The following is a 13,830-nucleotide window of genomic DNA, read 5'->3' on the forward strand; positions in this document are numbered from 1 at the left end:
CAAAGGTTATCTTGTACCGTTAGCAATGCATATAAACAATTTTGTACGCAATTATTCGAGTTAGTCGACAGTTAAGCAACGTATTATGAAGCCATCAAAGCTATTGTTAGTAATCTTAAGTATATTAGTGGCGTCTGGCGTCTGTAGGGAACGATACAAAATAGTTATAGTCGGTGCGGGAGCAGCTGGTATAGCTACAGCAACGAAGCTTTTAGAAAATGGTATTGACGACATATTAGTATTAGAAGCTGAATCGCGAATCGGTGGAAGAATAAACACTGTTGATTTTCATGGATGCAATGTAGATTTAGGTGCTGAATGGGTTGGAGGTGAAGTGAATAATGTTGTTTATGAAACTTTGAAGGGCAGAAATTTGCTGTATTTATTAGCACGTGATGTATTTCCGGAAAAATTTTATTTGTCATCGAGACAAAAGATTAGTGAAAAGTTATCAAAAGAACTGTTTGATGCAGTGTTCGCTGCATTTGATATTAATACAGGTACCGGTGCGCATAACAGCACTGGATCCGTTATACAACAAAGGTAAGTTATACGAGGGTTGTCTGAAAAGATATCAACCTTAATCTAAAGGTGTCATCAATTATCACTATAAATTAGATATTATAGTCATTAAATTATCACTAATTATGGTGATCCAATATTTATTTTTCAATGACACATATGAAAGTGTTGAACACTGTATAACAAGACTCCGCATTATCATTTACGACCGTAAAATTGTGGGTACCTGAATTTAGCTGTGGCCGTGACAGCTTGATTGACAACGAGCATTCGGGACGGCCACAAACTGCGACAACCAGCCATGTTAAAGGAAATGTTCACTACATGGTACTAGCACCTCAGATTGAGGAACTATCGATATATCAAAAAAACCTATTAGTGCTTAATAATGTTAGTGAGAAAATTAGAAAAAGTGATGGCATTTAAAGAAATATAAAGTGTATTGGGACAACACACTCTCTTACTCTTTGGTTATAACATTGGCTAGAATTCAAATATTCAACAGATCTAGCCCCTAGCGGCTTAAAAGAAGAGGAGAGACTGAAAATTATTTTTTCGTTACATCGGAAATTTTTCATAAAATTCTCGTTTTTTCAACACGCTTCATGAGTTTTAATTGTATGTATATAACAAAAAAAATGAATACGCTTCAAGAGCAATTGGAAACGTCGTATTTGACTAATGCATTGTTAGGTCAAGTTTGATAAGTATGTGGTAGGTTAGGTTAGTTAAGGTTGGATTAGGTTAAGACCGATGACAATCTAATAAATTCATGAACTCATTCCCATCATTTAAGCCGTAGTCATTAAGTTAGTATGTAATGGAATCTAAACTTGATTCTAATGGTGTTGTATATTATAAGGGATGTTGATAGAAGATTCAATTTCGCCAATTTCTTCCAGTCTGGGTAAAAGAGTCTCGAGATCATGGAATAACCCCGGGAATATGAACTTGGAGTAAACATCATTATTTTAGACAAAAATCCCTCTTAACTTTGGTTAAATAATTAAGTAAATGTTTGTAGAATAACAGGGAGACTTCGTACGATTACCAAATGTTGAACTTTAAATCCTTCAGCTTCAACCCCAATTCTAACAGCTTTGATTTCTCAATGAGAAAAACTTTTCTAATAGATAATATAATGAAATTAGAATATTCTTCCTACTCTCTACAATGCAGATTAACATGTGTCTTGACGTGAATTTGAGTAGCTGAAAGAAGCTTGATCACTTTTTCCAATTACAAAAACATAATTCATTTAAGGTTCCATTTCCAAGTTTCCAGTTTATTGTACAAATATGAAACGCTGAAAAAGTGGGCTCTGGCTCAATGGAAGTATAGTTTTAAAATATAAGTTTGCTCCAAATTATAACCCCTTGTGAAAGTTGATCAAACAGATTGTCTAGTGATAATCTTTCTGAATTTCGCAGTTGTTCCCCAATCTTTCAGTTAACATAGTAATCAACTTTTTTATGAGCCTTTCATTTGGACTTGAAAATAATTCCAATTATTACTCTTAATAGTCACAATATGAGAATTTTGTCAGTAGCCCCCCACTTCTTTTCGGCGACGATCTTTAATGCAGTCTTACAAGTATGTCATTGACCTGGAAGCCAAATGTACCAAGACCAACTCATGGAGTTCAAAATCAGATACATAAAAAATGTACGGGATGATCCAGGTCTACGCGCGCTTTTTGCATAAAGCGTTTGAGTATAGTGAAAAGACTGTCACATCTATTCTTGCAATCAAACGAGAACCAAGCTCATTATTAGGTTTCAGTTTCATACACTTTTGCAGAAAGGTTTCATTTTCAAGGATTCTCTGTTCAAGTTCTTTCTTATCGAACCCAAAAAATTGCCTTTTCAATAACTAATCCCAGCTCTAGATCTACATCATCATCTGAATCATCAATACCACCATTTGGAGTATTCATTGAGATATGGAACTTAAGTAGGCACTCTCATAAGATACTAATAATAGAGATCTCTGCTTTAAAAGATTCATCAATCCGAACAAGATCGAAATTTGAAAAAGTCTATTGAATGAAAAATGCTAAATGGAAACCCATCCACTTAAGTCATTCGCACCATAACATCATCAATACTATCATTGTTATTGAAATAGTCCACCACTGAATCTATCTTTCTTTTTAGTAGTGGTAACAGTACTTTTGGATGTTGTTGTTGCTTTTCCTATTTTTAAAGAAGAATAAATGTGTGTGATCTTTTTGTGAATTCTCCTGCGGTTATCAAAATAGTTGGACGAAGTTTATATTACCTGTTTTATTGTCAATTGCGGTTCAAAATAACTTTCTTTGAAAATTGACATCGTAAAACTTAGATGGCTGCCAATGCATACAACGAAAATGCGTTTTGTTGTATGCAATAGTTTTATAAAGATTTCAATTTTATTTTTTGCAATTCCGTAAATCCCGGGATAAGTTAATTACAATCACGAAAACTTAAGGACATGGAAGCGGCCGAGATCTATCCTTTAGATGTAAGCAATGTTTACTGATCGAGATTTTTCCCTTTTTCTGCGAAATTGAATTCTTACTTACTTAGGTTCATAATTTTTGTATAAAATTATGGTCAGCTTTATCCATTGTATCAATAATGTCAAGCTTATCATCCAAAATTAAGAGAATTTGTAATTGGTGCCAAACATAGCCTACTACTGCAAATAGGAAGGAGAAGGAACGTTTGTATGAGTTTTGGGAATAATAGTCATAATTCTAAGAATTGTATTATGATTCAATGTTATTAAATTTTTATAAATCATTTTTAGGTTGTTTGTGAAATGGTTGTCAAAACCTGACCCCTTGTCAAAATAACAACAAAAAAATTTAAAAATGGTATTAAATTAAAGAGTACTAATTCTAGTTTCAAATATAATTATAATTCTACAAATACAATATAAAATATATACAATAACGAACCAGTTCTTGTTCAAGATCATTACCCAAAACTGTAGATCTGCCTCATTTTGTTTTTGCTGCCTTTTCAGATGTATCGTACTTCATGTTGGACAACCTCATGAGCGTTGTTTTCGGGACATTAAAATTTTTACTGGCCTTCTTCCACCCCATCTTCTTTTTCCGAACTGCTTCAATTGCTTTCGTCATTTTAGAAGAAATCCACTTTCTTTGATCAATTTTTTCCATTATTCTTTTGAAATCTGAAATGAAATTCCAAAAGAATAAGCGTGAGTACAGATTCAGGATATTTTGTACATGAAAAAACAAGGGGTCCTATTTAGGCAACAAGAGGGTGTCCGGTTTAAGCGACTAAAGCCATCAGTTTGTTAACTCGATTAATTTTGAATCAAGTTCACTGCTCAAAAACTTTTTCCACTATCAACACATGTAATGGTGAACTGATGGTGGACATGTGAAGTGGGCGATGTGTGCGCTCCACTACATAATGGTGGATGCCTAAACTACTTTTTACAGTTGAATAGGACAAAGTTTAGGAGAATGCAGTATCAGAAGAATAGGGGTCCACTTTAGGATGAGGGCTCCGGTTTAGGGTACTTTCCTCTACCAATTTCGTTAAGAACAATCTCTTTTTTCGTACTTGTTACTAACGACGTGTCGAAATGCATTGTTCACAATATAGGAAGTGGAAAAAGGATGAGATACATTTTCTCATCGAACAAAATAAATTTTTCCAATGTTAGGAAGCATTCCATACAATATATTTTTATTCAATGGTCAATAATAGTCATTAGCAGAATTTTTCTTTCTCAGAATTTCATGAAGCGAGAAAAAAAATTCCTATCGAATCGATACTACTCATGTGGTGACATCTAAAGTCTTCCTATATTCTTATTTGCCTTTATTAAAACAAGCCCGAGCTCAATTTTTAAGTCGTTAGTTAATGCTAGATATTTTCTGATGAATTACAACTTTGTCTATTATTTACGAATCACCCTGTAGACATTCTAGTTGAACGCAACCCAAAAAATTCACATCCATTAATAATTTTTTAGTTGAATAATCACAAATCATTTCAGGTATCGTGAAAGTATAATCAAGAAGTTTAAAGCTGGAGATGGAGACATGGACATATTCATTTGGGCTGAAGTTTTTCTACGCCATTTCTTCTTATTTGCAAAAGGATCATTCTCTTGGTATGACAACGCTTATACTTCAGATCACGAAACATGTCCAGGATATCAAAATTATGGTTGGAAAAATCACGGATACGGCAAATTTTTGGACGTTCTTATCAGAAAGTATCCAAACCCAAGCAGACAACTTCCTTTTTTTGAGAAATTACTTGTTGATAAAGAAGTGACTAAAATAACTGTTAATGACGATCACATTGTAATCAATTGCTCAGATAACTCTCACTATAAGGCAAATCATGTAGTTTTCACAACTTCAATAGGAGTTTTGAAGGAAAACCACAAGAAACTTTTCTCTCCTAAATTACCAATTTATAAACAGTTAGCGATTGAAAGAATCGGAATTGGAGCTGTGATAAAAGTATTTTTGAAATATGAACATGAATGGTGGGGGAACTCATCTGGGTTCAATTTTATTTGGACAGAGAAGGATAGGATATCATCCAGTACTGAATTTCCCGAAGGTCCTGAAAATAAGGTGAGATCAACTAAATAAGCATGGAACATATACAAATGGAGTTTAACATATGTTGATAATATGTTAATACGGAAACTCAGTTCCAAAATTTCGGGAGCGTGTTGGAATGAGATTTAATTATTCGAAATATTCACTATTTTGGTGCTATTTATATAGAATGTCTTCATTGAACAAGTTTTAGGCTGCAACTGAATGAAGAACCTGAGCCATATAAAAAGTTTATCAACGATGTCATTATTGATACAATTGTCCTTCCTAGTATGTAATTGCGAATGGTGTTGCGGGCAGAAAACTGTCTTAGAGTTTGTCAAAATGCCAACGTTTCGATATTTAATTTGATATCATATATGGTACCATATATCTCATTAACTATGAAATATGTCATTTTACAAGGTAATCACATTATAATTGGAGATGAGACCTATCAGTTATAGACTTGCTGTGAACAAATTTTGCACTGAAGTGGCCAAAACAACGCCAGAAAAACCATTTTCAAATTACCAATATAGTAAGAATTTCAAATTCTTGTTATTGTTCAGTGAAATTCAAAAATTACTTGCTTTTCAAAGCTAAACTTTACGTGAACATTTCTATTCGAAACTTTATCACATGGGTGATTCATCGTTTTTAAAGTAACTTCTAAGCCATCTAATGATTTTAAGAGGCTTGTTCTTGTCAGAAAAAGTAAATAAAATTCATCTTTCTCTTAATACGTCTGATTATTTCAGCTATGGAATAATTTTTGGTGGTACTAACAGAATATTTTAATCATATTTCGAACAGTGGTGCACTACGCATGAGTTGACTATAGTGTAGTACGAATTCGTACCCAACAATTGCTGCTCGAACAACACTTTTAACGTCTCGAACTAGTACTGAACAAGTTCAATGTGTTGGTGAAACGTGAAACTTTCCTTTCTTCACTTGAGCTTGATACTGTATGAACTCAATTTTCAAATCGCTCTTACTGACTATCTTATTATTCCATTCAATACTCACAGTTAAAATCGCGAAAACTATCTGAATGAGACTTTGTACTTGGCTGTACAAAACTATATATATGAAATTTAGTAACATTGTTACGGTGGTTCGTCGATACGAATCGATTTGACGCCAGAGCTCTGGTATCGGGTTGACTCTTTCTTCATCGTAGTATGCTCCACTTTCTCCGGGCAGTGTTAGTCAAGAAAACAGGACAGGTGGTCATTATGGTGATGAAGAATACGCTGAAGCCATTTAAATAGATTTTACCTGCTCTCCTGAATAGGTAGCATGAGTATTTGCTGCTGGGGTTTCTTGTGGGTGCGTGCGTGAGTACGTGTATCAAGCGGAGTTAAGCAGGATGCAAAAAATAAGCTCTGTCAAAATTTCTTAAACCTTGCATTAGCAAATCAACCGCATTTGCATGTGCGTTTATGAATTCCGGCAACAACTTTTTGAAATATTTTTTCACTCGGAGGCTGAAGGCCCAAACATGACCAACACTGACATGTGTACGAGTATACATAGCTCCTCCAATGGCAGTTTGACCACTTCTACTTGAGTTTGAATACTTAGCTCCTCGAGTGTGAATTTACTTCCTATTGGTATAATCGGATCGCTGAAGGCACTAACATAACCACTACTGAGATGTAAATACTCAGCTCTCTTTATGGCTGTTTCTTTAACACCACTAAATCTAATTCTCTAATCTAATTAATTACAAATACTTGAAACATTCATATAGTCTCAAAACGGAATTAGATCGCGAACATTTTTATGCGATGATTTTCTATAACTTTCGACGTCCGTTAAATCAACAGCAATATGCTGATCAACTCGCTTCGACTTGGGGATGAAGATGAAGCATCACGTTATAAACAATATGTTTTTTGCGATGAATAATGACTGTGGATCAACCGCTGCTTCAAAACAGAAATAGACGGTTTTTTCTCCTTTCCTAACCTAAAAGTTTCACTTACAGGAAACAGATTTTCATCAGAGGAGGACCTCATGGCATACGTAAATGTTTATTTTGAGGAAATCTTTTTCCTCAAGGCAGCTACCAATTCATTGGAAAAACTATGTTTAAAAATTGAAATGTCTCGTTTTTTGTTAGATCGGAAACAGCCCCCGTAGTTACCGCTCTTTGGATATACTTGGGAGTACAATTGTATTTAGTGAACGATACTTATAATGGATAAAGGTATAATCCTGTACAACCCAATTATTTTAATTTTAATATTTTGATAATAAGTTGAATTAATGTTCAATACGTTATATAATTATGCTACAATAATACTTATGTTGCAGTATGGTCAATCTTGGATTACCGAAATTTACAATGTCATAGTTATACCTAACTCAAGGATACTACTAGTGGTATTCACAGGAGATATGGTCCCTATTATTGAGAAATTGGATGTTGAAATTGTAACTAATGGGATAAAGTTTACTTTAAAAAAGTTTTTGGGACATTTGTATAAAATTATGGAACCGCAAACGATGATACGGTATGTATTTAGTGTTCCCAATCTGCAGGGATCTAACATAATATGCCGGAAAAGCATGAAAATAATATAGTATTGTAGCTAGTTTGTTCACTTAATCAATTGTTATGCTATAATAAGAATTATCAATTTCACAGTATTCTGAAGTAGTTGATTGTGATTTATTGTTGAAACTCCTTTAAAAGTAGATTTAAGGACAGTTTTGTAGTAGAGAGACATGGATAGGTAAGTTGCCCTAGGAAACATGTTAAAAAGTCGTTAACAAAAATCTTAATAAAAGATTCGTCAATAAATTTGAGCTCATCATTTGTTCAATTCTCATAATAATTGGTTAATAGGATTAAACAATATGATTCAGAAATAAAAATTTTGTTTGTTAGCACTTAATTTTGCAAAGACTCCATCGATTGTTGTGTTTGCCTTTGTTCTAGCTTCTCTTGAATGTACTAAATCGATTTTATATGTTGCTTTGAAATAGTTTTCGAATTTAGTGGTTGTCGAGAAATTTTGATTGAAATCTCCACAAAATATATCATTATCGTGATTTAACAAATTTATGTTTTGTTCTATAGGAAGTTCAAATGAATTTGATAGGAGAAATGCGTTAAAAACAAATTCTCCGATCAATTGTGTCGGGTTAATTAGAAATTAGTTGAATAGTATTATGATCTCCTTGCTTTTCTACAAATTTCTCTTTAGCAAAATGAATTTGTCTGTGAAAAGACCATGTGACCAAAAGACATCGACTATTATGGCGGATATCTATCAAAAAATCGAAGTAAAGATACTTTTTATTAAATTCATTAGACTAGGCGCTCCGAGAATCGAAATAGCTCTCAAGTACTAAATCACTCTGAAGACAACTTTACAGAGATTTTGTCTCATGAGTTGCCTTGTAAAAGTGATCACTTGTCAAAACATGATGATAAAACCTTGAAAAAGTCCAATTCCTTGGTATTCGAATCAACTATCTAAGATTATATGTGTTTCACTAACGTTGATCATTTTCAACACAAATATTCCGTTCTATCCAAGAAATGAAGGGTAGCTATTTCTAAAAGCAGTTGCCTTGAAGGCTTTCTACAACAGTTTCTTTACAGACCTTTTTCATATTAATGACCTTTTAAAGATACTATTGAATTCAAAGACGTTACTTTCTTACATTAGTCAAATAATAATTACATTAGAATCTACTCTAATGATTTCATACAATCGATGTTTTTCAATGAATATGTTCTGATCCAGGACAGACAGTGTCTATCAATTTGTAGAAAAACCTATGGTAATATCAAAGGTCGTTCGTTATAAGAGCAAGTTCCAAATTCTTGCTTAATTTAAAAAGGAGTAAAAAAAATAAAATTGAATTTTTCACAGACGTTATAGAAAATTCGATAAAACGTGGACAGGGGATCCAAAAAAAGAAATCAGGGGTCACTCTCGATACAAACCGAATTTCTTGGAAATAGGAGAAGTAGAAAATGTTCGGGGCCAGTAGAGAAAAATTGTAAAAAAATAGAAATTGTATATCAAAGTTGCTCGGCATTAGTATTAAGGGTTTCATTCCTTATCATCCAGATAGTCATTTAAATCTCAGGAAATATTTTTTTTATTGAAATATTCATTTTTGATCACAATTACTAACGGGATCTATTTATCAAAGCAACATTGCCGGGCTTAAATAATTCTGACTATTTCTTCCAAATGTGCTCTATAAAAATTCTAGAATTCTTAGTCTGGTAGCAACTATTGCATTTTCTCTTATCTGGGTAATTAACGTTATCTATGTGTTAATAACATATTTATTATTTTTAGTCTATTGGTAATTGTTAACATGTCAGCTAAAGTGAACATTATAAATTAATTAGTATTGTATTTGAAATTATCATCAGTAGTGAATCATGAACTCTCCAGTGTCGTAGTAACTCACAAAATAGCTTTCACTTTCCCAATACATAATTAACAGGATTCTTTTCGACTTCTGTTCCTCCCAATATTTTAGACTTCGTAGTTTGGGCATCCCGGACGACTCGAAAATTTACCCTCTTCTGATTATTTTCTAAAAACTGAGCATATAAATGTCTTTCACTCGCTTCACTCACTCACATTCATTTTTTTTTCCATGGAAAAGTTTTGGTATTCAAGGATACAGGAGGCCCATTTTCATGAATTAACGTTTTTGGCCACATGTATCGGTATCGTTAAGAAACTGATAATATAAATATTTCCGGTGTCACTATCACTGTTCTTGAGTTGTGAGAGTATTTACTTGACATATGGCAGACTATTTCGACAGATAATTTTTACCGTAGCGTATCCTTTGCTCAAAAACTTAAAAAATTGTTTCCATCCTACGGCAACAATGCAAAAAAGTCAGGCACTAAATTCAAAGAGTTAGTTGTAGCTTTTAGATAAAAGTTTGACAAGACTTCTCAATCCTTATCAAATAAGCGTCAATCATGTTTTGAGAAAAGATAAGAAGAAAACGAAATGGTCTGCTTGCTATGAAAGTCTAAAGAATAGTCATGATTAGCCACAATTAGAACTCACTTACTCTCCCCTACTTGCGAAAAATTTTATTGTTTGATATGCTTTTCAATTTTCCATAAAACAGAATTAATTCCATAAATATCACTTATAATGAATATCATTTGTAAGAGCACTTATGACCTTTTAAGCTTTTTTTAGTTGAGATGATAGTTGTCCAACAAAAACAAAAAACTGAAGCAAGAACTTTTCCAGCAGTTTTTTGAACTCGAAACTTCTTAGGTCTTGAGACCAGAGTATCGCCATTCCATCGATTGTTGCTTTGTTACAGGATCGTAGAAATGTACCCAAGTCTCATCCATAGTAACAACTCGGTTTAAGAAGTCTACATCGTTTTCAAATCGATCACAGATCGAAAGCGATGCTTCTACCCTTGAACGCTTTTGGTTAACATTCAAACATTTGGGAATCTATTTTGCAGAAATTTTTCTCATGTTCAAATCGACGTGAACTATAAAACGAACGCGTTTGTATAAAATATTCAGTGCTTCAGATATTCGTTTTAGACCAACTCGACGGTCTGGTAAAATCATGTCATGAACTGCATCACAACCCTTTGAAATATAGGTACTTGATGATGGCTCGATACTCCAATATTTCGATTTTCACAATTTCGGTGATCATCTTTTATCGTTCAATTTATTGCGGCTCACTTTTTTGACGTCAAACCTTACACTGACACTTCTAATAATTTATTGTCCGTTGCAAATTACAATCAATAACGAACGCGTAATGATTGAATTGAACGTTAAACTAACCACTATGAATTTTTAATAGGCAATGGCTGGATTGATTTTTGTAAATTTTCGATCCAGTCATGCTTGTGTCTGTTTTATTATCAGCTAAAGCTTCTTTAAAAGGTGAATATTTGTAAAAATCACATTGGTCTCTTGATTTTCATATAATGTAGTAGGTTGGTTTAAGGAACTGCTGTAAATCATAATTTTTGTGTTGAGTGAATTGCTTACATATCCTTTGGCAACAGCAGGGGATTTCTATCCCCCATGTTGTTTTATTATAAAATATTTCCACCTGAATCTAATAGAAGTACGTCGAAATGTATGACATATATATTTTTCTGAATGCGGTAAACTTGTGTTGAACATTTTCCATTTCTATATGATAGAAATGAGTGGTTGCTGATTGCGTTTTTCTATCAAAAATAAGTATATTTTCCATATAAACGTACAAAATCCATGTTTGAACTGGTTTTTCTAATAACCTCAAAACGCCGACTTGTATGTGCCCTTGAATATTGAATCGTGATGAATAGAAACTCCCCCTAATTTTTGTGTCATTGAATTTAATTCTATATAACTCTTTTTCTCGACAACCGCCAGCTCACAAAAAACTAATTGAATATGTTACCTTGAACCTTGAATATTCACCATCTCGATTATGCAATAAAAACGTTTACGTTTATTTGCTCTCTTAAGAATATGTTAGATTCTTTAAGTTTCTACCCAACCAATTTTCCTTTCAGAAATGGTATTCATTTGAAACATTTACTTAAATGTATATCATCATTAAAAACCAAGGTTGTTCCATGAACGTGATGGAAAGAGTTTGTAACATATTCCACTTTCATAGAAAGTTTGGAGTCCAATCGGTTCGTAGGCCAAAAAATTCTGTTCTTGTGGATTTTGAATAAGATATAATGTCTAGAAATGACTGTGAATTTAAGAGTTATAAATTGTGCCTAACAAATTATAAGTAACTAATAATCGCACTTCCTTAAACCAACCTTCCACATCATATGCGAATCAAGGAACCAATTTGACTGTTAGAAGCTTTATCTGGTGATAAAACGACACAGCGTGACTGGATCCAAAATTGTCGTAATCAACCCAATAATTGCGTTTTCACATTGCGAAGTGAAACAGAAATATATAATTTAGTTGTTAGTGTTTCTCATTATCGTTTTTAATAATTAACTTTCAATTCAATCATTACGCGTTGGTTATTAATTATGATTTACCATAGAGCTTAATTAAGAATTTCTATTTGAATTTGATTTATTGTATAGGGTTGTAGAAAAAATAATATATGCAACTGCGCATAAAGTTTCTCTCTCCACTCACGGGCAACTTTCCCATTCGTGGAAAAAGTACCATTTCATGCATTTTTTGCATAAATCACAATTTGTCAGAAAATTACAAAATTTCAAGCTGTTATTAGTTTAATGAATTTTTCCCGTTGGCTGTATATGAATCATATAGGAAGTATCTACAGATAGATTTAACAACAAATTGGATTCCTAATAGATAATTGCTGAACAAACTCAAAAATATATGGAATTACACAGATTATATCCACATCACTGAACTATAATCATTCAGGAAAATTTTGTCGTCAATTTCTTTTGCTTTAGATTATTCTCATTATCCAAACATCACGATTCGAATCTATTCTTAGTCGGACTGAAATATAAATCGCAATGAACTTTACAATTCACAGTCATTTCCAAGAAATGGAAGTAACGAACCATTTGGACACCGAACTTTATATGAAATGAACATGTTTCAAACTCTTTGCATCACTTTCCCAAAGTCTGGCCTCTACGTTGTTATTCTGGTACATTCTATTGACAAGTGTTTCAGTTTCACTTTCATTCCATAAACGGTTTAAAAATAAATGAATTTTTAGATCCGAATAACTTTAGGTTGCTAAAACTAGGTATAGTATAAGAAGCCCTTTTTATCTCCATAGGCACCTATAGTAATTCCTCGTCGTTTTGTATTCCAAACAAAAAAACAGCTTTCATAGGGATAGGTGGAAATTGAAAAATATGTGTGGGGGATTGAGAATTACATGATAGTGGATAGGTCAAAAAAAATCATGGTATGGAAAATAATAATTCAAGAGCGTAAACCATTAGCCAGAGACAGGATTCAGGATAAAGATATTGATAATAAAAGAGGAGGAATAGAAATTTTGAAACAATATCGATAAACTTAAATTCGTAGCATTATAAATAAGAAATCTATGCATGGAGTGGTATATGCATTGTGCCATTTATATCATATTAATTTTCATAAAACTGTCCGTACAAATAATTTTCAAAACGATTATCTGTCTTTTATGTTTAAGGTCAAACTGGTATCATAATCCACATTTTAGAGGCACATATTCATTTAGTTCTATAAATTCAACCGGTGAAGATGTGAAAAATTTGATGGCTCCCATCAAAAACGCAGAAGGTTGTCCGATTATATTATTTGCTGGAGAAGCAACGAGTCCTCTACACCACTCTAGTGCTCACGGTGCAGTTGAATCTGGATTTAGAGAAGCAGAGAGACTAATCAACATATACAAAAATTAGTATCATAACAATAAATGAAATTCAAAAGAATTTTTCGTTTTTTATTTCGACTTTATAGTTAGTTATATTGATACAATAGTTTTATCAATGAAAACCGATGGTTACTACTCAAGTCTTGAGATATGGCAATGCTGATGTAAATATGTCAAATCTTACACTCCCATCATAAAGTTTGACATTCCAAATAGTCAACGTACTTCCAACTTGTTGTCATACGAGTTGTATTTGAGTTGTTTACAGATACTGAAACATTCATTTTGGTAAAAAAAAATTCAATTGCGAACATTTTCGTTTATATATTTTCTATGACTTGAAAAAGCGTCAACAACATGCTCTTGATAAAC

General features: G+C 32.9%; 1 protein-coding gene across 1 annotated transcript; it reads left to right on the forward strand.

Moving 5' to 3' along the window:
• Window positions 1–24: 24 nt before the first annotated feature.
• Window positions 25–13,516, forward strand: LOC130452450 (spermine oxidase-like). The gene is made up of 4 exons (XM_056791736.1): window positions 25–543; window positions 4,540–5,131; window positions 7,424–7,623; window positions 13,255–13,516. Exons 1-4 carry the CDS (start codon window positions 86–88, stop codon window positions 13,484–13,486), a joined length of 1,482 nt encoding a protein of 493 aa, XP_056647714.1. The 5' UTR covers window positions 25–85; the 3' UTR covers window positions 13,487–13,516.
• The last annotated feature ends 314 nt before the right edge of the window (window positions 13,517–13,830 follow it).

This window comes from Diorhabda sublineata, chromosome 1 (assembly GCF_026230105.1).
Source record: "Diorhabda sublineata isolate icDioSubl1.1 chromosome 1, icDioSubl1.1, whole genome shotgun sequence".
Classification (NCBI taxonomy): Eukaryota; Metazoa; Arthropoda; class Insecta; order Coleoptera; family Chrysomelidae; genus Diorhabda; species Diorhabda sublineata.

Bases quoted from the DNA above. Each gene is read 5' to 3' on its own strand.
- LOC130452450 (XM_056791736.1), top strand. From the start codon at position 86: ATGAAGCCATCAAAGCTATTGTTAGTAATCTTAAGTATATTAGTGGCG. The intron at 544-4,539 runs GTAAGTTATACG...AAATCATTTCAG, and splicing joins GGATCCGTTATACAACAAAG to GTATCGTGAAAGTATAATCA. The intron at 7,624-13,254 runs GTATGTATTTAG...TTTATGTTTAAG, and splicing joins GAACCGCAAACGATGATACG to GTCAAACTGGTATCATAATC.